Below are 22,784 nucleotides of genomic sequence, written 5' to 3' on the forward strand. Positions count from 1 at the left end.
ATTCCAATCACTGTCATACTGGTTTTACTCAAACATGGTCACGTTATTTCTGTTGACTTTAAAGAATATTTAAATACATTTGTTTTACTTGAAGACTTTTATATTGTTAAACAAATCAACATAATTGATTTTCAATGTTCTATGCTTGCATCTTATTTACATGATTATTCACATTAGTGTAAAATATTGAGTCAAATATTGAGTATATTTTAATCATGAATGATCAATGAAATTTATTTATTAAAAAACCCACAATAACCGTATTTATAAAAACATGAAAAGATTTATCTGAAAAATAGATGTTCCGTTTAATAAACAATTCCATTTTAAATAATAAAGTTGTGCCAAACTTAAATTTTGGCTTGCATATTATTTACGTGATTATTCATAATAATATATTTACATTTTAATTTAAACTGTAGGCCTAGTATATTTTAACATCTGCATTTTTTTTAAGATGTTTGTCTCATCATTTTGATTCACAAATGACCAAAAGAGCCTTATTTATAGATAGATACATAGAAAAAACCTATGTAAAAATAATAACACTTTTATTTTTTATGTCAGCTCTACAAGACTTTTTACAGTACAGACATTGTTTGGCAAAATGCATATTAATATTTCTCTGCTGCTATTTCATTTTACCAATCCTAATAGGAAAGACCTTCCTAAAAGCTGGACAAAATAAGAATGATTCTCAATGCGTTATCAACAATAAGTTATTTTTACCCTGGTTCCTTTGGTAAGGATGTAAATAGAAACATAAACATAAATGTACAGTACACTATGTCCTACCCCCATTGACGTTCTGGCCAAAGATATTTTTTACCTTTCTCATAGATGTAGATGCCAAACCAAAAACAAAAAGGAAAAGCAACAGATGCCACCACCATGGGGGGGAAATGCAGGCGTTTGTTGTAATGCACTTCCTTCTGTCACTGTATCATGCAGGTCTAACAGCCAAAGGCAAAGTCTTGGGCACAAAGCGCTTTCTCCTTGGCAGGATGAGAAGATGGCCCACTCTCCTGTGTGGGCCAAACATAGCCTGAGCAGCAAGGCCTCTCTGAGTCATAGGGGATACACAGGACACGATGTCCAGATCAGTGCTGAGAGCACTTGGAGGGTCCGTATGGGATAACTGCTGTAGACCAAGGTCATACTGTTACTTTATCTTCAAAGCTAATATGGAGGTGCTAAACATCAATGGTAATTAAGTACAAGAGTGACAAGGTTCAAGAGTTTAATATGTTTCTCATAGATGTTGCCTCTGTTATGACTAGACAGTTTTGCTCTCTTAGTTCTAACTACAAAGAAAGTAATCTGCTGCCAATCTATGAGCATATACGCCTTGTTGGTGACTCTATGAGATTAATATAATGTAATGGGTTACATTTGTCATAACATGTTGTACAAAGCTGGGCAGAGAACCCAAAAATGAAAATTCTGTCATCATTCACTCACCCTCAAGTTGTTCCAAATCTGCATAAATGTATTTGTTCTGATGAACACAGCAAAATATATTTGTAAGAATGCTTGCAAGCAAACATTTCTTTGACACCATTGACTTCCATTGTCGGAAAAATTACAATAGTAGTCGGAAGTGCCCCAGACCTGTTTGCTTTATGCATTCTTCAAAATATTTTCTTTTGTGTTCTGAACAAAATAATTAAAGTAATTTTTCCCACTTTGGTAAGTTATTAAGTTACACCTTAAGAGGGTAGCGATATATACTTAGCAATAAGAAGGTTTCGGGAAACGCAGCCCAAATTTCTCTGCTATTGAAGGAAATTTACAGCTACGCACGTTTTCACAAGATAGGGGGCACTGTTATCCCCCTTCTAAACGAGTAGAGCATCAATGGATCCAAAAGCAGTAAATGTTCTATCTACTTTTTTGATGTTCATTCTAAATCTGCTGTGGACAAATTCTTTGACAAAAACGCAATTTTCTCAGTTTTTTTAAATGTTGTATTTTTCAAGGAACCTAACCACATTTTAGAGATGATTAAAAAAATAATGAATACAAATTATAAAATGCTTTTTTATTAAAAGCAGAGGCTCTGTTCTTTAATATGATATACAGTATGTTCAAATATATGTTATGTTACGTATATTTGTAGAAAAAAATATTCAGGGGGCCTTCAATATTTTGTGAAAAAATGCTGGCGCTGGCTGGCGGGGAAAGAGTTAACAATGGCTTGCAATTGTCAAAAAGTTATTTAAAGTTAAAATTAACATACACTGACAATGCATGACCAACCGACAATGTCACCTGAACAAGGTAAAACAATATTGCTGCTCATTCTTTTTAGTCAGACTTTTTTCTTTCATTAAAGATTGTTCAAATACTGTGCATTGCATCATATCAGGCTGTCATTGAATTAAAACTGAAAAAGATTCCCATTGTAATTCTTATTCATAATCATTAAACAGTAAGTTGCATGATAGACTGTAACTGTAGAAGTCAATAAATGCAAAAACCCAACTTCGGGTGTGCTGCTCAATCATTTAGGTAAAATAAAATAATTGACCATTAACAGTTATACAGTACTGATAAGAAACTGAGGTGATTCAGACCGAGCTGCGTCTCTTTGAGAAGAGCTTAAACGGAGAGATGTTTCTCAGGTCAGCGGACACAGTGCTAATGGCTGAGCAGCGATGAGGGTTACAGACGCAGCCTGAGGGGCTGGATTCAAAGAAGTGGTGGGGTGACACGTCTCCTTGCTCCATTAGCGCATCAGTGAAGGACAGATCCTGCGGGAGGATCACCATTTTCTCTCGGCTTCGGTACCACAGGCATGAGCACACCGTCTGGAAGTGAAGCACCTCAGCGTAGACGCTCTTCAACCCTCGCCTTTTGTCTTGACCCCCGGCAAAGGGGGTCGGAGGGTCCGTGCGGCGTGGAGGCAGGGCTTTATGTTTATCTTTGGAAAGCAGAGACCTCTGCTCCGCGTCTCTTCTCTCATCCTCTGTGTTCATCGTCATGAACCGTAGCACCACTAGGTTGAGGAAAGCACCAATTACTGTGAGGCCCATCAGGATATAGACGAAACTAAAGGCCACGTAATGAGGGTCGTTTTGGAGCGTGTTGTCCTTTTGAAGGGCCACGTAATCACCAAAACCGATGGTGGTTAGGGTGATGAAGCAGTAGTAGAAGGCATGGAAAAAACTCCAACCTTCGTAGTGGGAGAAGGCAGCTGCTCCCAAACACAAGGTGCTGATGCAGGAGAAGAATCCGATGAACACCATGTTGGCCATGGAAACTTCCGGCCGCCGCAGGCCTATGCATTTCTTGGCTTTGTGCAACAGGAAGCGGACGAATGTGTTGATACGTTCACCCAGGCTCTGGAACATCACCAGGGTGAGGGGGATGCCCAAGAGTGCATACCCCATGCAAAATGCTTTCCCAGCATCCGTACTGGGAGCAGCATGGCCATAACCTTGAGAGGAGAGAATAAAAACGAACTTATTTATTATAAAAATGTCAAGACTATAAAGTTCAAATACCATTTTGGATGTTTAGAGTGAGGTTCACTGGGGGAGTTGTACAGAGAATAACATAACTGCTATTCGTGAGTTTATCAGTTACTGTAAACAAACCTTACTGCAAAATCTTTTGGAATGGAAAATAATAAAGTAAACAGGATGGTCAGTGTCTTTACTGTTTGTTATAGCCTAGTGTCGTTAGATTATTTATCAAATGTTCACCCCCCACATTTATTTGTACAGGATGTACTTTAACATCTGATAAATATTATTACAGACATCCATTACACTTTAAGGGTTTAACACGGTTCCCGTGCCCAGATGTTGTCTCTGTGAGATTTGCGTACATAACCATCCCAGTTTTGTTATGATGATGCTATAAACTCTCCAATGAGGGCAGACTAATACGGCATTAGCCTGGAGATTTGTTATAAATCAGTATGTAGTCCTCAGTACTGAGATACCAAAGACACTGATGGAATAAGTGTAAAAAATAAATTAGGAGTGTATATATATATATATATATATATATATATATTGAACAGGCATTTTAGTCTGAACAGGTAAATACAGAACAGACTACAGTAAAGGGCATTCACATTTTGAAAAGTGCTCTTCTAAAAATAACTCATTTTCATTCTTTAATGAATAAATCCATAGAAGCAATGACCGGAATCATCATGCATTGTATCACAGGATTAAACATTTGATGAAGCGATGACTGTATTATAGATTTCTTTCTTGTTTATTAACCTCATCCTCAAATTTAGTAAACATGCCAATTTGGTGTTTTTTTTAGAATATATATATGTATATATACATACATAAAAGTCACAAATATTTACATCATCACGTATATAACATGATATATCACTTCAGTTAAAAAGCAGTATATATGACGACTATTTTAAAGACAGACAAAGTCTAATCACTTAAATATGAAAATTACCTATGGTCGTTATTACAGTGATGGCGAAGTAAAACGACCCGGCGAACTTCCACTGGACTCCGGCTTTGTGAGGTTTCAGAAACAAAACAACCCTTTCGATTTGATCAAAGTCAAATCTGGTTAGATTATATTTGTACATGAGTTGAAATTTTCGATAGTCGAGTTTGCCCTTGTGGCTTTTCTCCTGCTTTGACTCCAGGGCGTCGAAGACTCCCGCTCCGATTAATAAATAGGACAATGTGCAGATTATTAAAGCAAGGGTCCGCACGTTTTGCCTCTTCATCTTCTCATAGCCGCCACGAAATATCCCTCAGTTTTCAAATCTCGCTTATGGGAACTTTGGTGATTCATGACTTGTCATAACACCTCTCGATAGTAAGGATCCAACTGAAGAGGGTCTCCTGGAAAAGCTGCCACAGGGGATCGCATTAAAACAAGTCGTGTTTAGTGGGAGCTGTTCTTTCAGCACCACCCCCGGGAATAATACACAAACACCTTATATGGTCATACAGTGTGTTCCTTCTAATTTGAGTAAGCATACTGTTCAATAAGACTGTTCAAGACACATTACAGCGTAAGTTTTTAACTGAATGGTGCATTTCGCGGCTGTCCGTCTGAAACCTCGTATCTCAATATGTCGTGATTTTTATTTTTTTGCCATAAATCATTATTATTAGTCACCCTTTATGTTTGTCACTAGGTTTTGCAAATATCTAACCAATAAAAAGTGCTTGTCAACTTTTACAATACAGCGCTGAATCATTTAAAAAACAGTGTTTTTTTTCCATTTCCTGATAAACTGTGAATTTGGACATCCGTGGCTTTGGAAGGCCAGCAAGCGATTTGTTAGAGCATTACGTTAGCGATGCGGCTTTGAAACCAAGTTGAAATCCAAGTTGCTTTGGGTAAAAACACCTGACAGACGCATTATTGTAATGTTTTTCAGAGAATATTTGTGGGAGCTATCTACATGACAAGGGCAAAATCTCTCTATGCCGTTTCAACAAGCTTATAAAATCAACAAATAAGATTTGCCGTGGAGATTTCTGATTTTCAATAATCATTAACAAAACTCTTAAATCACGTATGAAAAAAAAAATTAATTAACTAAAATAAATGCCGTAAATATAAGCCCAGTCAGAAACGGATTTTAATGAAATTATGTGTAGTCTGTGGTAAATTTTACGAGAGGTTTTCCAGTAAAGCCTGGCTCAGATTACAGGATTCTCGGCCAGAATTTACCCCGATTTCCCCTCCCGAGAATCTTTGAAAAAATCGGGTCCAGAACCTCGATCGGGTCTGAGGTTCGGCACAGATTATCACGTAATGTGAGGCGTTCACAGATCGAATCTTACACCTCCCGATCTGCTCCGAGAGAAATCGGGGCCGCCCCGATCATATCAAACATGTTTGATATTTAGGATTTTAAATCGGGGTGATGACGTTGGTACTTTCGCAACAGCCAATGAGAGGCACATCTGCAAGGTGACGGAGGTGACTGACAGACCTTTAAAAATGTCGACCGCGAAAGCTCCTGCAAGGGTACATTGGACAGCGGAGATGGAGGAACAACATGATTGTCTATATAATGTATCCTCCAAAACATACCACAACCGCACAGATAAGGAAAAGAGCTGGGGAGAAGTCGCGTCGGTTTTAAATGTACCGGGTAAGTTAACTGCTAACGTGCAGCTTGTAGTTTCGTTCAACAGATTGTTATTTGGCTATAGGCATACATATAACATGCGTTTATGTGTTTGTTTTTACGCTGTGTCTTATAGTCACATTGGCATTCATCTTTATTCTCGGCAGCGACAATTTTTTTTCTTCCGTTATTTATTAACATTAAACTTAAGCGGCTTGCCCAAAGCACAGTCATAACTTTAGCCCTAGCAAAAAGCATTATAGCACCCCCTGCTCAAAATACGTTCCCGCGGCTTTGGACAGACAGACAGACAGAGAATCATTCAGAGAACGACAAAGACGTTACACAACCGTTGCCAGGTGAGATCACGTGAAATTAACTTTGCGACGTCCCTTTGTTTACTTCTGTTTCCCGGTGAGATGACGTAAGAGGCGTCCTCTGGTATGATAATCTTAATATTATCCTGTAGTTTGGGTGTCTTAGAATTACTTTTGATGTGCAATTATGAAATAAAAAAACTTCCAATCAAACTTTCTAAATTTTTATTTTTGCACTTGCTACTTTAGTCTTATTTATAAACACAACTTTACCTCCCAAAGTTTTCTTATCTGGACATTTCACATTCATAAATGCAAGTTTACAAAGGGCAAACCTATTTTTGTAGTGCTTGAAAAAGAGATTAAAATGTAGATGTGATGTCAACATCTAAAAATAGTAAACCCATTAAAACGGTTACTATTAGCTCCTTTTACAAAACTGCATATCCTATGGATATGTAAAATATGTGTAATTTAGTTGTACACTGATGAGTGTGAGCTTGTTTAAGAATTTAAATAAAATAATCTGTCAAGATTCTTTTTATGTGTGTGCTGCAACCAGATTTTTAATCTTTCCGGATTTTAAAACTCCTGTAGTCTGAGCCAGGTTTAAGATTTTAAATAAGAGAATCTGTCAAGATTCTCCTTATGTGTGTGCTGCAACCAGAATTTGAAATCTGTCAGGATTTTAAAACTCCTGTAGTCTGAGCCAGGTTTAAGATTTTAAATAAGAGAATCTGTCAAGATTCTCCTCATGTGTGTGCTGCAACCAGAATTTAAAATCTGTCAGGATTTTAAAACTCCTGTAGTCTGAGCCAGGCTTTAGTAACACACTAATCATCTTTTAAACGTTTTCCAATGGAACACGGACACGGTAATGTCTAGCAACATCACATAATCAACGCTAGTCCTTGAGTAAATATCAGTGGCCCTTAGTGATCTTGCGCAGGCTCACCCTTTACATAACAATTTTCGTTTTAACAGCCTCTCTGCGCATCACCGCAAATGACACTGTAGTTCTTTTAATGGTCACAATATAAGTGGAGGACATCTGGGTAAATAGACATGGCAAACCCTTCTGTTATTTTGAATGATTTTGCTGTCAAGAGTGCTGTTGTCATTGTAAAACAATACCCAGATCGTGGAATTTTTTTAAAAACAGAAAGCTCTTTCAGCATCAACAGACAGACACACATTAAAGATTTCTGTCAATAAAATAGACAAACAGGCAAATAAAAAAAAAGGTTTAGGTATATTGTTAAAGGTATAGTTCACCCCCCAAAAAAAATCTGTCATCATTTACTCACCTCACAGTTGTTCCAAATGGTGTACATTTCTTTGTTTGGTTGAACACAGAGAAAGATATTTGGACGACGCTTGTAACCAAACAGTTCTTGGACCCCATTGACTACCATAGGAAAATTACAATGGTAGTCAAAAGTGCCCCAGAACTGTTTGCTGTCCTACATTCTTCAAAATGTCTTCTTTTGTATTCAACAGAACCAAAAAATATATAATTTTTCCTACTGTGTCCAAAAACTGTTTGGTTGTGAGCATTCTTCCAAATATCTTTCTCTATGTTCATCAGAACAAAGAAAAATTATATAGATTTGGAACAACTCAAAGGTGAGTAAATGATGACAGAATTTTTATTTTTGGGTGAACTATCCCTTTAACAGTAATTGGGGAAACGATGTTATTAAAACCATATACAGTATTTCAAATACAGTAAATCATATATTTATTTCAAGATATTACATTGAACAATGTATGCAATTCTTATTTGTTATGCAGAATTTCTTTAATCAAAAAACATTTACTTGTTTGTTGTGGCCACTGTTTGATCACATTCAAGTGTTTCTATCATCTTATATAATGGTATATTTGCACTTGCTTCTTCTATTTTGACAGGAAGTGATGTTTATCGTGAAACCCCAATAAGCAGCATACAGCATTCAGACGAATGCGGAAGATCATAAGTTAGCCCCAGCTAAAAGATGACTAAAGATCTAAAAGCTTTGGCAAAATCAGCATAAATAGGATCACAAGAGTGCTGAAGTCAAATCTGAACAATGTATAAATAATTTTACGTCTTCCAGAAAAACTATGTTGTACATGTTTGTCAAAAGAATAAAATATACTTTTATAGCATGTATTATCATGTACACATAAGTCACTATGTAAATAGTCCAGTCATTTTAACACCAAATACAAAGTGAAACCATGTGTGAAAATTATAAAAATATTCACCCCTGAACAGCAACGAGGGGCATGAGCAGTGCTGGCTTTGGTAACGTTAGAGGTTATTCAGAGACGTCAGAAGCCCTTACAATGCTTCAAACTCATCTATTCTCTGCTTGGTGTTGCCCATACGGATCTGACGAAGCGTCTTGTATTTGTCCCTTCCGGCTCGTACATTTTCATTGTGCAGAATATCATTCTGAGTCTTCATAGAATCATCTCGGGCTTCAGCCAGCTCAGAGCTCAGGGCCTACGTACAATTTAATATACAATTTATGTGTGTCATAAATTGGGATAACAGGTGAAATAAAAATGGATTTGAAATTTGTCCCAAAGTCAAGTAATTTTTGCCTGCACAGTAAGCCTCATTGGACATTAATTTAATTTAAAGGGATACATCATCCCAAAATGAAAATTGGTCATCATTTACTCACCCACAGACACATTCTCACTCCCGTCTCGTCACATATTTACGCTCGGTCAGTGCCCTTCGGCGTCACTTTTGAACGCGCAGGGTACTCCTTTGGCGTCGTTTTTCGACGTGAAGGGCAAGCGAATTTCACCGTCATTATGAAAATGTATATTAGATATAATTTGCAATGATGGTGTTTCGGGGTTTAATTTAAGTTTAATGTCCAGGATAATTGTGTTTACATGACACTATTCAGGCAGTTTGAGCAAGTAATGTAACAGTTTATTTATCGTAATATAAAACACATAATACAAGCAGTCACAATGTCGTTCGAAAATACAGATATTCCAATGGTACCAACGCGAAACGATCGATCTGTATGAGGAACAGATGAAGGGCTCTCACCGAACAAAATCTGGTCCAAACGACAATTCGTTTCACTAGCTCGCCGCAGCAAACCAAACAGAACTTCCCGGGAAAGTTCGTGTTGGCCGGTAAACACCCTCGAGCCACCATTGGTCCATGGCCATTACGTAATAGGTGGGTGTGTTGTTTGTGTGGCCACGTGCGCAGAGGCTATTTGCATACGTCATGTAAACCCCGCCTCCAGAAACAAAGGGGTGTTGGATTGTTCGAAAACACTATACCGTCTCTCGACGTTTTCGAGCTTCGTTTTACCCCAAAACGCAGAACGAAAGCGCAATTCGCATGGACTATGCTGAGCCCTTGAGAAAGCGATCACCGTCCGCCGTAAATCTCAAATCCAGTGAAGAACGACGTTCAAAATTTGCCGCCAGAGGAAGTTACGTCGGCGTCGATGCCATTGGCTCTCCCGTATCTCGTGACCGATCGCGTCATTTCGTTGGCTTTGAACGTGAAACGGTATTGGCTTCCGCAACCGACTGCAACTAGCTGTTCCGGTTTATCTTTAAATGGGTGCCGAGCTCATGCATTCACGAACACGCACGCCATCTTCATATAAAGTTATCGTACGACTTTGGTGCAAAAAGGTAGTGGTGGCGAGATGAAGCCTCATGAAGTTTTGAAGCTTTTTAGCCAAGTGGTTCACAAAAGGGTTCATTTCTCGAGGCTTCTATTGCTCACAATACCATCTGGTGGCCAAAGAGGGTAAAACAAGCAGATACATTACAGATGTGCCTGATGTGGTCTGTGATACGCTGTATTTTGCGCCAGTTAAGGCTTAGAAATAACGGTGAAGAAAAAAAATCAATTTCCACATAGACTAATCTAATTATATGAATATAATGTGTATTTTCTGGTGGTATATAATATAATTATTGTATAACATAACTGTGTAATTAACGTATTGGCTTGAAATAAATATGTGTAAATCAATTACTTGGTCATAATAGGCAGAAGGGGCAATATTATTATTCTAAAACTGGAAAGTGTCTGGTTTCACTGGGCAGAGGGCAGTGAATGTGCTTGTGGTACTTGGTTTATATAGCTGTCAAAATGTCAAAAAAATTATTATTAACTGAACATTAGAAATTTTACAAGCAAAAGTGGCCTGGCACAAAAGAGCAAATGTCGAAATAGACATCAGACAAGCATTACAAAACGAAATAAAACAAAATAATAATTATCATATGCATTTGTAAAAACTGCAATTATTAGCAGAATAATGTCGCGGCAAGATTCGAACCGCTTACTGAACCACTCAGGCGGAAGCGAGGCTTCAGACGTCATCTATGACGTCATTGGTCTAAACGCGATACAAACCTCGATACGCGCTTCACTGAAAGCTTCCGGGATTTCCGAAGCCTCGGCTCAGAGCGTAACATCACTACAAAAAGGTCTTCGAAACGAGTTGCTTGTTATATTTTGTAATGCTTTTGGTCAGTTTGTGCAATAAATACCCGTGACTGTACTTTTATTCGCGTGCTGTGTTTTATATGGCTGAGAAGTGGTTAGGTTTAGGGTGAGGTTGGGGTTAGGTGCTACAAAATATTAAAACCATAAATAATTATGAAATGCTAAGAATTGCACGCATCTCGGTTTGGAGCATTTAGAAAACAGCAACGCAGTTCCATGTTCGTCGAAAAACGACGCCCAAGTGGTACCCTGCGCGTTCGAAAGTGACGCCGTGGGGCGCTGACCGAGCGTAAATATGTGACGAGTCGGGAGTGAGAACGGGTTGACACAGATTGTTCCGAACCTGTATAAATTTCTTTGTTCTGCTGAACACAAAGGAAGATATTTGGAAGAATGTAACCAAACAGATCTCATACATTTTTCCAAATCTCCTCTATTGTGTTCAGTAGATCAAAGAAATTTATACAGGTTTGGAACAATCTGAGTGTGAGTAATTGATCTAAGAATGTTTATTTTTTGGGTGAACCCCTTTAATGGCAGCAAATGAGATGCAAAAATTGCCAAAATAAAATCAAAATTCACAAAAAAAGAACACATTTTGGCCAACAATTCAGAAATTATGAAATTTATAGTATAAATTAGAAATGATAGAAATTTGAATTTGTGTTTATATGCATGCATGCATGCGTATGTTACCAGAAGCTGTCTCTGCACACGCTCATTCTTCTCTGCTTCTGTGATGCGTTCTTCCTCATTGCGGTGGTCCTCAATGCCATCCACAAGGAGCTCAGCACTGTGGGTGCTACTGTTCTCCTCATGATCTTCATGATCGTTCTCAAGCCTTTCTGAAGGAACCTCCATCGCAGCCAGAGCAGGAGCAGCCATCGGTGCAGCCACAGGAGACGCCATCACATTCTGCAACTCCTCACGGGTCTTTATCAGGTCATCCTGTACCTCTTTAGCCTTTAAGCAGAGGAGAAGCACAGTATGAGATGATTCAAATGCATTGATTGTTTCATGGATTTAAAGGATAAGGGTATCTTTTCCAAGATAACAAAATATCAAGTGTAATTTACTTGAATAAAATACAGCACAGTCACAAATTCCACAAAAATATTAGGGTAAATTAAAATAAAGGGTAAATAAAAAATATTTGTAAAAAATATACTATTGAAAATCAGCTATAAATATTCGGATACTTGGGTTGTCAAACTTTGTGGAACATATCCATAATTAATGTGGTAATCTTTTTATCCCACTAAACTATTTAAACATACAGTATTTAAACCTGTAGAAATAATTTCTTCATGCTCTAAAATAGCTTAAATGTAACTACATGTTTCATTTACCATAAGCAAAATCATGAAGATGCAAATTAGTCCCCACTCAATCACACAAGCTCCACTCAGTCAACTGTGTGACGTGATTGATTACAATATATTTTTTTATTTTATTTGTTAAAACGGCCGGTTTCTGTCTTCGGTAAACCACAGTTTTAAGGACAAAAAACTAGGCAATTGTGTTGAATGATGAATTTGCACGTGGTTTGTCTTAAAACAGCACAAAAACATATAAACAACATTAAATATTCAATTATCACCACAAGCTTTTTCAAAGTGAATTTTGGGTAGAAATAATTAAATGCAATTTCAGACTAAAAGCATGCAGAAAAGGGAAGTTGGTTTTGAGATAAGGTTTAATAATATTCCTACAATTTGAAGTGTGCTTTAAGTCTGCTGACTGTATACTCACCCTGTTTTGCCATTCACTGGCTTCCTCTTCTTTGACTCTCTTGGCCTCCTCCAGTAGAGCAATCCTTGCGGTGTACTCGGCCAGGTCTGCTGACTTTAAAAATACAATAATCCAGGTCATCTTCACTCTAGACACAACCTACCTAGTTCTGCCTACAAAAAATAAAATTAATTCTAAATAAAGTCTAAAGCTAAATTTAAAAATGTAAACGTTTAAGCTGCTCAGTGTCTATTATCAAAGGTTCAGTTTAGATTGGATCTATCTGTGTAAATAACATGTGGAATCCTGGGCAGAGGCCTTCAGTTTCTTTTCATGATGATATAACATACAAATGTATCATTAATGTTAATTTATGCTCATTCCCTCATATGTTTATATGTTCTACAGTATATTCATACACAGCACAGGAACACTGGCTCTGCCAATAGTAGGACTATTTACCAATGCCATGTAGAGGAAATCTTTATTGGAAATCTTTTTCAAAACAGTCATGTGCAATAATGTAACTGTAAAATGTAATTTAATTCGCGATAATATTCTAATACAATGTACTCAAAGTTTTCAAATAATTTTCATGTTTTCCATTTCTTTTTATGTTCTTTCGTAGGTTTCAATTGTTTGTTTTAAAATGTTCTGTGAAGCTGCTTTGCAACAATGCAAAATCGTGATAAGTGCTGTAGAGATTAATTTGACTTTTCAATTGTGTGTGAAACTAACACTAGCTCACCAACTGCTCCTGTGTTTTTATCTGGTCTTCAGCTTTCCTGGCAAATTCTTCTTTAGCGATGAGTGCTGCCTGTCGTTCAGCCTCCAGACGTGTCGCCTCCTCCTCTACCCTCCTTCTCTCCTCCTCCAGTTTCCGGGCCCTCTCAAGCTGCTCTTGCAGATCTGTGCAATACATATATCCAACCAGAAGAGAGCAGTAGTCATTCAATTATAAATTACTGCATGGTATATTCAGTCAAGTTATTAATTATTTAATAATGTCCCCTAATAATTTCATGTCCCCTTGTTCTTTTTAAGGGGGGTAAATAGCAGATAGCCAGGATAGTGCAGTTAATACATACAAAATCAGGGTGATATAGGACCCCTTCATTTTAGGGTCACCCTGTTTATTTTTGGTTTATACTGACTAGTACATTATCCCTTACTTATATATTTTGACTTAACTATGTTGTTTTCCAGACCCGAGACAAAATATTTAGATGTAAAGATGCAATTGTTCAGTCTTCTTACCTTTCTCAACCTTTTTGGTCTGTTCTTCATACTTATACAGTTTCAGCATCATCTCTTCCTTCTCTTGTTCTACCCTCTCTTTTTCTTTCTCTATTGCCTCCCTTTTCTTCTTCTCATTTTCAAGCTGGGCTCTGAGGAAGAAACAGATAATCTAACATTTTTTAAAGAAGGTATATTTCAAATATACACCGAATGCAAACGGACATCCTTGTGGTGATAGGAAAAAAACATTAGGACATTTTCTAAACTTAAAATGAGCTTTTCCTAAAAATCCATGAGTTGTAAAATGATTTAAATTACTAGTTTTGACTTTAGTTTTGTGACATCTGTGATAATGAGTTTTTCTATTTATTAAAGCATTCTGTAGAATCAACACGAATCAATGTCTGCACCTTTCCATCTGTCTCTGATGTTTCTCCTCTCTAGCTTGTGCCTTCATCTGTTGCACCTCAATGGTATCAGGTTTTCTGCGCTGCATGTAATGTTCATGGTTTCCCATGCACAGCTGCAGAATGCGCTTGTTAATGCGCAAGCGAGATGAATAAAACACAAAGTCCTGGAACAACAAATGAATGTACAGAATGAATGATTTAATTTATGTATTTGATTTAATGTTGTAAAAATAAATAATTAAGTACAAATATGGCTTGACCATCTATATTAATGTCATTTGAAAATAGACATTTTTCTCATAAAACTGAACGAGCAGGTGTGGAATGTTAAAAAACTGAGCCACATAAGGCATCTTGAAACAAATGTTCTCAAAGTTGAAAAATAAGCCCATAAATATGAAGTCTATAAATACGAGGTCTGTCCCATAAATATGAAGTCTATAAATACGAGGTCTAATATTCTATTCTATTATATTATATTAATATGGCATATTAACACTATTAACACACCCCTGAACCATATAACTTTGCAGACAGATTTAATTTAGGAGGAAACCGAATTGATTCATAGTATTTTATATACAATAAATTCAGAAAAAACAGAATGTCATGTAACGACTTACAGGAGCTTTTTTGTCGATAGGTTTGATTATGAATTTCTTGTCATTGAATGAAATGTTCCGTATTTCACTCCATGGAAATCCAATCTTTGGAGTCAGCCTAACAAATAAAGAACATCAGAGAATTCATTCAGGCAACTGGCATTGTTAACTGTTGTAAGCTTTATATGTTCTGTTTGCCTTCATGTCTTTTATTTTGAAATTTGTCTTGTTATGTTGTCACTTCCTGTTGTAGTCATGGCCATGCTCTTTGTAGTTCTTTCACTGTTACCCCAGCTTGAACATAGATCCAGATATTTTTTGTTTCTATTTGTCTCTGACTGTCACTCTGTTTCCCCTGTTTAGTTGGTCGGTTACTGTTGATGTGCATATGTGGTATGTCTTTGTGTTGTTGTTCTTTTCTAAACATTTCACATTTGGATTTATTAAACACCTTTAAGCATCTGTTTATGCTCTATATCTAGCTTTATTTTGTGTTAACTGCTATATGTGACAACTATAAAGTTTAGGGGTTTTTTGTTGTTAATCAGCATAAGATCACAAACACTGTGGTATATAAGTCCTTGGGTGCATTGACCTCTCAATATTAACAAACAATGCAGTCATATCGACTGTGAGCTCTGGCCCCCAAAGCCTTGTTGGGGTCATTGACCACACAGTCATGACAGCTGCCACACTGACCCCAGGATCTCAGACTACATCTGTAAGCATTTCTAAAAACAGTGACTACGTGTTCGGCCACTGGCAAATCAGCCAGTGCTTACCTGTCATCCTTCTCATAGATATTAAGCCCCAAAGAATCCACACCTAACCAGAGGTCTGTTCCCTTCTTGTTCTTTATGTCAAAGTAATTGACACCGTACATCTCCAAATCCTGTGAGATCTTTAAATATTCAAGCATGGCATCTTCCCTAGTAGCAAGGAATTTAAAATGATGATGAATTTGTCCAACAAAATAAAGTAGAGGCGGAGGTGTGTGTATATGTCAAACTAACTTGATAATGCCTGTATGTTCCTCATGCCAAATCTGGATCCTCTCCTCCCATTGATCTTTAGAGAGTTTGTGCTGGTCAACAACTCTGAAACAAAGTATAAAGTTGTTATCTGGCTGTGGCCAGAACTGCACATCAAATGCAAAATGGCAAGACCACAGGTTTAAAATTGTTGCACAATCCGCTCAAGTATGTAAATTACATTAAATAAATTGTAATATGTCCACACACAAAAATATACACACAAAAAACTTCAGCATAAAAATGATTTCTACTAGATTTTCTTTTCCTTTTTTTCCAAATGTACTATTTATTTCTATGTGTTACTGTTTATTGAAAACATTCTGTTTTTTTTAATGGTTAATCATTTTTTGTTCAGTTGTCAACAAACTGAGCTCACCTCTGCTGAAGCAATCGCTCAGATGCAAGGTATCCACCTTTGTGGGTTTCTTTTGAGAAATCTCCAAACTTGGCTTGGACAGCATAGGAGGCCAGCAGCACGGCTGTCTCTGGGGGGCAGTAGATCTCGTCAGTCAAAATGGCTTCCTTCACTTGCATGAAGAACAGCTTTTTAGTGATGTCCTGAATGAGTTCTTCAGCCACATCTTCTGGGTAGTGCTTGGCCCGGAATTTAAACTGAAGAGGGTTCTCTTGCTTCACCTCTTGAGAGGACACCTGGAAATCAGAACGCAGAATGATGTGTGAAACATTTTAACTGACTGTCGCGCTACAGTAAAACATGTGATTTATTGTACAATGTACTTATCATTGTACACCACTTTATTCAGGAATTAATTCATGAAATTGATAGGTGGTCTTTATTTGGCAGGTGGTGGCAGGGGAGAGGATAAAAATGGGCTTGCAAATGAAAATGAAAGTTGTTTTAGAGGCGGAGAAAGTTAGTCTTCTTTTTTGTTAAATCATTTTAACAATTTTATATTCATGTCATTGTTTATTTCATGTTCCTTAAAAAAGCAAATTACAGTTTGTTTTGTTTCATCTGAACTATAAAATATTTGTTTTATCATGTTATTGCCTTATGTTAAATCTGTTATGTTTTGCAGGCTCACACAAGCTGTGGTTTTGTTAAAAGTATATGCCCATATTTACAAATAGCATCAAAAGATTTTGTTGTGCATGGCATGTTTTTTTAGCAAATTGGTTATAGGGTTGGAGTAGTAAAGTATAGAACAAGAACAAGTATTAAGAACAATTATATGTGCATTACACTTTGATAAAGGATAACACTGTTCTTAATATACATTATTTGCTTATATATTAATTATCATTGTATACCCCCAAATCAGCATTACATGTGAATGTTATTCATGTTAATCTGTGCATAGGGACTATAAAAAGTTTTTTACAATAACATTACAGAACAAAATGTGAATATGTTGTTCAAATATTTCTATTTAGAAATCAACAAAGGAATACCTTTTTGTCCAGTTTTAGCCATGTAAGAAAGCCTTTGTTGTCTGTGTACTGCAGACCAAAGTACCACACCTCACGCAAGCCCACTGTCTTAACCACCTGAATACAGGAGAAAAAAAATTCTACCAGTTTTGATAATATGCATTTACATTTACATTACATTTATTCATTTGGCAGGCGCATTTATCCAAAGCGACTTACAAGTAGGAGAGCATATAACATTTTGTCAACACGCTAAACAGTACTGCTAGTTTACAAGGCCATGAGGATTAAAGCTGAAGTAAGCAGGGAGAGAATGAACTACATGAAAGACATTTTTTTCTTTTTAAATAAACTAAATTGAATATGAAAACATTAGATGTGTGTACATAAAGTAAACCTATTAAAATTAATAATAATAACATAATACAGTTAGTAGAAATTATTAGAAATACAAATACATTTTAATATTTTTAGTTTCTCAGGACACCCAACATCAGTACAATTAGCTTGAAATTGGACATTTTTGCATCAGGAAGAAACTTTTATCCATAGTAACTCACAGTGAATTCAAGCTTTTTATTTTATCAGCAAATGCATTTCCAGGGAATCAAACCCATGACCTTGATGTTAAAGAGTCACCAGCTGTGGAAAGCAGGAAAGCACTGCCCACAAGTCTCAACAATCATCCATGACGTATTTTTAACACCTTACCACCCCAACTCTTGAAAAATAAATATCAAGAATGCAGTGTGACGTTATTTGTGCTTTAGGTCAAACGATGGGTGTGTTTTTTGCTTATATGAAATACAAGATTAGAATAGGAACTCTACACTATTTATGCAATCAGTAGTGAGGGAAACTACCACCCCCACCCCTAATGTCTTATCATTTAGGTGTGAACAAATAGGCAGAGATGGTGTCTTCCCACATTGAGTTATATTATATATGTCATGCAGCATATCATAAAAATAACCATGCACAGTTTACCATTACTAATCTCAATAGTATCTGAAAAATGATTTACACCCAGTGTCTACCCCTAAACGTGACTTTGGGTGTGACTGAGGTGACAGAACATGCTTTTGCAATTAGTCTGAGCTGTGTACAAGTCATTACAAGCTCATTCCTTTAAAACAAATGTATCGTTTGTATATTGAATAGTAGTGTACAGTTGATACAGTATTAACAAATAAGAAATATATGTATGGGCATATATGTCCACTTAGTAGGGCATTGGAGAACATTTTCCAAGTTTTGTAAGTAATTTAAATTTTAAGGGGCGGTTTCCCGGACAGGGATTAGTTTAAACCAGGACTAGGCCTTGGTTAAATTAGGATATTTAAGTCGTTTTTAAAAACTTTCGTTACAAAAAAACATTACTGGTGGGCATCTTGAGACAAAACAATCCCACTGATACATTTTAAGATATGTCAGTGCAAGTTGTTTTCGATTAAGACACCTCTAACATTTAAATTAGTCTGGGACTAGGCTTAAGCCCTGTCCGGGAAACTGCCCCTAAAATATATGCACCATTAAATTACAACCAAAAAAATCTGAGCTGGATTTGAACCTTTAGCAGCAGATATAATTTACTAGGGCTTTGTTTTCACTGACAAGTTTACAAAATTCTTTTTTCCAACATTGGAATCTATAGCAGTTGAATCTTACCTGCTCAAAGAGTTGTTTGCCCGTCGTAGCTGACTGGATTGCAAATTCCAGCTCAGCATCCATTGTAGTGACGCGGACATTGATCTGCAGAGAACAAGCACAAATGAGAACAGACACTCATCACATGGTGTTTTATTATCAGTTAATGATATGCAAGAGTACATTTAAGCAAAACATTTTTTACTTGTACTTAAACTGACATTAGCCACCAAAACACTGGTTGGCCAAAAAAATTGGAATTCCTTAAAGAGGCCTAGTTCAAAATTCCCCAAATATATATTACATATTTAATGTAAAAAAACTAAAGAATAAATCAAGTAATAAACCAAATGAATGACATCATTGTAACATCAACTTGCAAGTTAAATAATGACATTCAACCCAAATTACCAATGGCAGTTAAGCCTTATTGACAGATCCACCTTACATATTATTCCCATGATGATTGACAACATTATAGGCGGTTTCAACAGACATTCCCAGGTGTGACTTTATTACTATGTGAAAATATATTTTTCAGTCTTCAATTTTGCTTTAGAACTTCACATGCCAGTAAATAGCCTACACTTATAAAGCTTATAAGTGTACTTATAAGCTTACACTTATAAAACAAATAACTAAATTATATAAAGCTGTGAGGTTGTCTGGAAACACACAAAACAGAAAATGTATTTACAGAAGTGATTTTCTGATTTCAAACTAACAGACACAGACATTTCTGCGATCCCAATTCAACCAGCACACTTTACACTTTCATAACAACTCTGTGAACCTTGACAGAGCCAAAGCATTGTCAAAGTTACACAACCTTTGCGTGAGCCTACTCTAGCTGTAAAGATAAACCATTCACACTTGTGCAACAAACGTAAGAAAGCTCTTTTCAGCTTTCTGTTTAATGTTTCCTTTCTCTAACTAGTGCCTGTTGGTGAAGTATTAATGGAAGATGTGTTAGTATACTAAAAAATACTGAAGTACATAAACTTTAGTTCTTCGAATCATGAGAAAAGTGGCTAATGCAACAATACTCACACTCCTAACTGCTCCTAACTTGCGTACCGTAGTATTCAGCCACATCAGCAAGTAAATGATCTGCATGCTTGAACCCAACATTCAACACTTTTAAAGCATTTACACAAGCTGCTGACAAAACCAAATAGTATGCACTAATTCATTAAGGTGTGCTTTATGATAATTGTTAGTTTATATACTACTATATATTTTTGTTTTCTGTGTCCTTAAGAATAAACCAAACAGTCTAATCAGAAAATCCGATATTAGAAATAAATAGTAGGCTTCATTAAAACAAAATAGCGAGTACAAGGTGTCCAAGTATCTGGATTCTGAGTATGCAAAACTATCGACATAGGCCATTAGATAAGGCACAATAGGCTGACAACTGTATCAAAGAAGTTTAAATCTCTGCACGTATATGGTTTCAAAAAGACATTGCCAGTAAGTGGAAAGCAATCTGACATCTATTAGCACATTATTATTGTGCGACAGAAAATAAATTGAAAACTCTTTTTTTATAGACATAATCTATAATCTCAATCCCATCATGGCAGATATAATCTGTAATCTTCAAAGGTTTCCTTCCTGGTTGGATTGGTCCTAACAATGGAACAGACAGCGTGAGTGCTATTGTTTAATCCAGCAGTCAACATCTCCATGAGCAACCGTAAGGTATTTGCCAAAGCTGTAAAATTTATCTAGACTGCGTCATAACCCAGTGTGACCGCTACATGTCTCATTTGCTTGGATGGCACAGTGTACCTCCTAAAATGCCAGAGAAAGTACATTTGATTAAGCTTGATTAAGCTTTTATACTGATATAAAAATATATTTAATTTCTTGAACAAAGCCTAGTAGCATTATGATTTTAACATTACCACAACTTGTAACTTGTGAGGTCTAACCAGTGTGCTGTATTAACAGTACATGACTTCAGTCTTTACTTTTAACATATCTCAAATACCTACAATTAAATAACGAAATAACCAAAAACCTCTTGAGGAACTTTGAATGGGCAGTAGGCCTACTTCTAATGACATCACATTCTGGCATTCAAATACCAGTCGAAAGTGTGTGCACTGTGTAACACAATCTGCATCTAGCTAATCTTTTACTTTGCTGCATTTTGTGCCCATGGACAGAGTATGAACTCATTGCCTAGTTAATGTGTAAAAACTCAACTCACTGAATCATCTTAACCATAACTTGAATAGTGTACTCGTAAAGTTCGAGGACTATCTTTTAAAGAGAAACAGTAATATTCAAAAACCACTCAAAATGAGCATGAATAATGTTGCAGTCACCATTGAGAGGAAATAATTTTGAGGCAATACAGTATTCCAAAAAAAGATTTGCCCCCGTGAACCGGAAGTTGCGATCGTTTTATACTTCAGTATTCTGACACATTTCCAAGTGAAAAGGAATTTCAAAGGAGAAAATTAGTGGGCGTGGCTTGAGTTTTTCACTGCAAATTGATTAGATGTGTAAAAACAGCTGTTGAAATGAAACTGGCAACAGGCTGACAGTTGAAGGGAGGAGTTAACGGATGCTCTGCCCGAGCCGTCTAATTTACGTCATTTGAGATGGATAGTCATTTCAGGGGGGAAGTGGATTTTCAGATTTTAACTGAGGATTATGAGGGTACATGAATTTTAAAAAGAAAATGACCCACATCGATAAGCTATTTACTATAAACGCTGCAATATTTCATGAAAAAAATCATTTTTGAACAATTATCATTTTAATTTCACTGGGACTTTAAGTTGAAGTGAGCTATGTAAGTTTTTATTTTTAGTTAATGAGTCAGCCATTGAGAGCTAGTCTGTATCAAATGTTACCATATTTACATATGCAAAACACATGCAAAACAACCAAATAGCATGCAACATATTTGTGAAAGACAAGCCATAGACTGGATATAAATCAAACATTTCATTCATTTCTGTTAACCCTGTATTTATGTGCAATAGATTGTTGTACAATACTACAAAATCACTGTATGGTACGATCTGTTCACATTCTGATTTATATAACACAAACACCATTATAAAGTACAACACAAAATAAATACTTACAGGCTTCGGCATTGTTATTCTGTTGTGAGACGGATTAAGTTGACCAAAGACACGCACGGTGTGTTGGACGCGCTCTTCGCGGTGAACATTCACTGTGGCATTCGCGTCTGACTCATATTCAATAGATGGTGTCAAAGCCTCGCCCCACGATAGCTTGCGAGATAAGTTGGACCACTCGCGTTAAAGAGTGCCAGCAGCTCTCTGCTTACAGTGCACCTGCGGAAACTCGACCTTTGATCGGGCTCACGCCCAAAACTAACGACGCGACACAACCTGAACTCGTACACAGCTCCGTTGATTTAAAGGAGAGTGTTGTGTTCTGATCGCGTCGCTTCTCTAGATGGAAGCTTACTTTAACAGCCCACTGTTTACAACATTACTACTGGGTGCGGTTGAGGTCAATCATCTATACTGGTGGTTATGTGGTCAGTTGTCTTTATTTTGTACTATAGTACAGGTATAGAAGATCAAAATGAACACCAAGTGGTGCCGTAAAGTTGAATAAATAGCATACATATGACACAAACATTGATGTTTATTTTAAAGAAAGTTGCGTCTTCCATTTTTTTTATTTATACATCAGTAGACAATAATGTTAATAACATTGTAAAATGAAGAGGTTTTGGATACTTTTTGGTTGGCAAAATTGTTACTTGTTTCATGTGATGAACTACAGCTGTACTCGGCCAGGACACTTGTCACTGGTTTTGGACTGCTGAATAATGTCACTGCGGGGC

At 36.7% G+C, this 22,784-nt stretch overlaps 2 protein-coding genes across 2 annotated transcripts; both read right to left on the reverse strand.

Moving 5' to 3' along the window:
* Positions 1-432: 432 nt before the first annotated feature.
* On the reverse strand, positions 433-4,879 carry kcnk3b (potassium channel, subfamily K, member 3b). Its single transcript, XM_057344011.1, has 2 exons — positions 4,435-4,879; positions 433-3,439 (listed from the first exon to the last, which is right to left on the reverse strand). Exons 1-2 carry the CDS (start codon positions 4,715-4,717, stop codon positions 2,571-2,573), a joined length of 1,152 nt encoding a protein of 383 aa, XP_057199994.1. The 5' UTR covers positions 4,718-4,879; the 3' UTR covers positions 433-2,570.
* A 3,247-nt stretch (positions 4,880-8,126) lies between these two features.
* ezra (ezrin a) lies at positions 8,127-22,329 on the reverse strand. Its single transcript, XM_057344811.1, has 13 exons — positions 22,048-22,329; positions 18,962-19,045; positions 17,315-17,410; positions 16,278-16,552; positions 15,881-15,964; positions 15,650-15,796; positions 14,889-14,985; positions 14,266-14,429; positions 13,874-14,004; positions 13,365-13,525; positions 12,638-12,730; positions 11,582-11,848; positions 8,127-8,887 (listed from the first exon to the last, which is right to left on the reverse strand). Exons 1-13 carry the CDS (start codon positions 22,057-22,059, stop codon positions 8,723-8,725), a joined length of 1,776 nt encoding a protein of 591 aa, XP_057200794.1. The 5' UTR covers positions 22,060-22,329; the 3' UTR covers positions 8,127-8,722.
* Between the last annotated feature and the right edge of the window lie 455 nt (positions 22,330-22,784).

This window comes from Triplophysa rosa, linkage group LG10 (genome assembly GCF_024868665.1).
Source record: "Triplophysa rosa linkage group LG10, Trosa_1v2, whole genome shotgun sequence".
NCBI lineage: Eukaryota > Metazoa > Chordata > Actinopteri > Cypriniformes > Nemacheilidae > Triplophysa > Triplophysa rosa.

Bases quoted from the DNA above. Each gene is read 5' to 3' on its own strand.
- kcnk3b (XM_057344011.1), bottom strand. From the start codon at position 4,717: ATGAAGAGGCAAAACGTGCGGACCCTTGCTTTAATAATCTGCACATTG. The intron at 3,440-4,434 runs GTAATTTTCATA...TCTCCTCTCAAG, and splicing joins CACTGTAATAACGACCATAG to GTTATGGCCATGCTGCTCCC.
- ezra (XM_057344811.1), bottom strand. The intron at 17,411-18,961 runs GTAAGATTCAAC...TCCTGTATTCAG, and splicing joins GCAAACAACTCTTTGAGCAG to GTGGTTAAGACAGTGGGCTT. The intron at 11,849-12,637 runs GTGAGTATACAG...CTCTGCTTAAAG, and splicing joins CCAGTGAATGGCAAAACAGG to GCTAAAGAGGTACAGGATGA.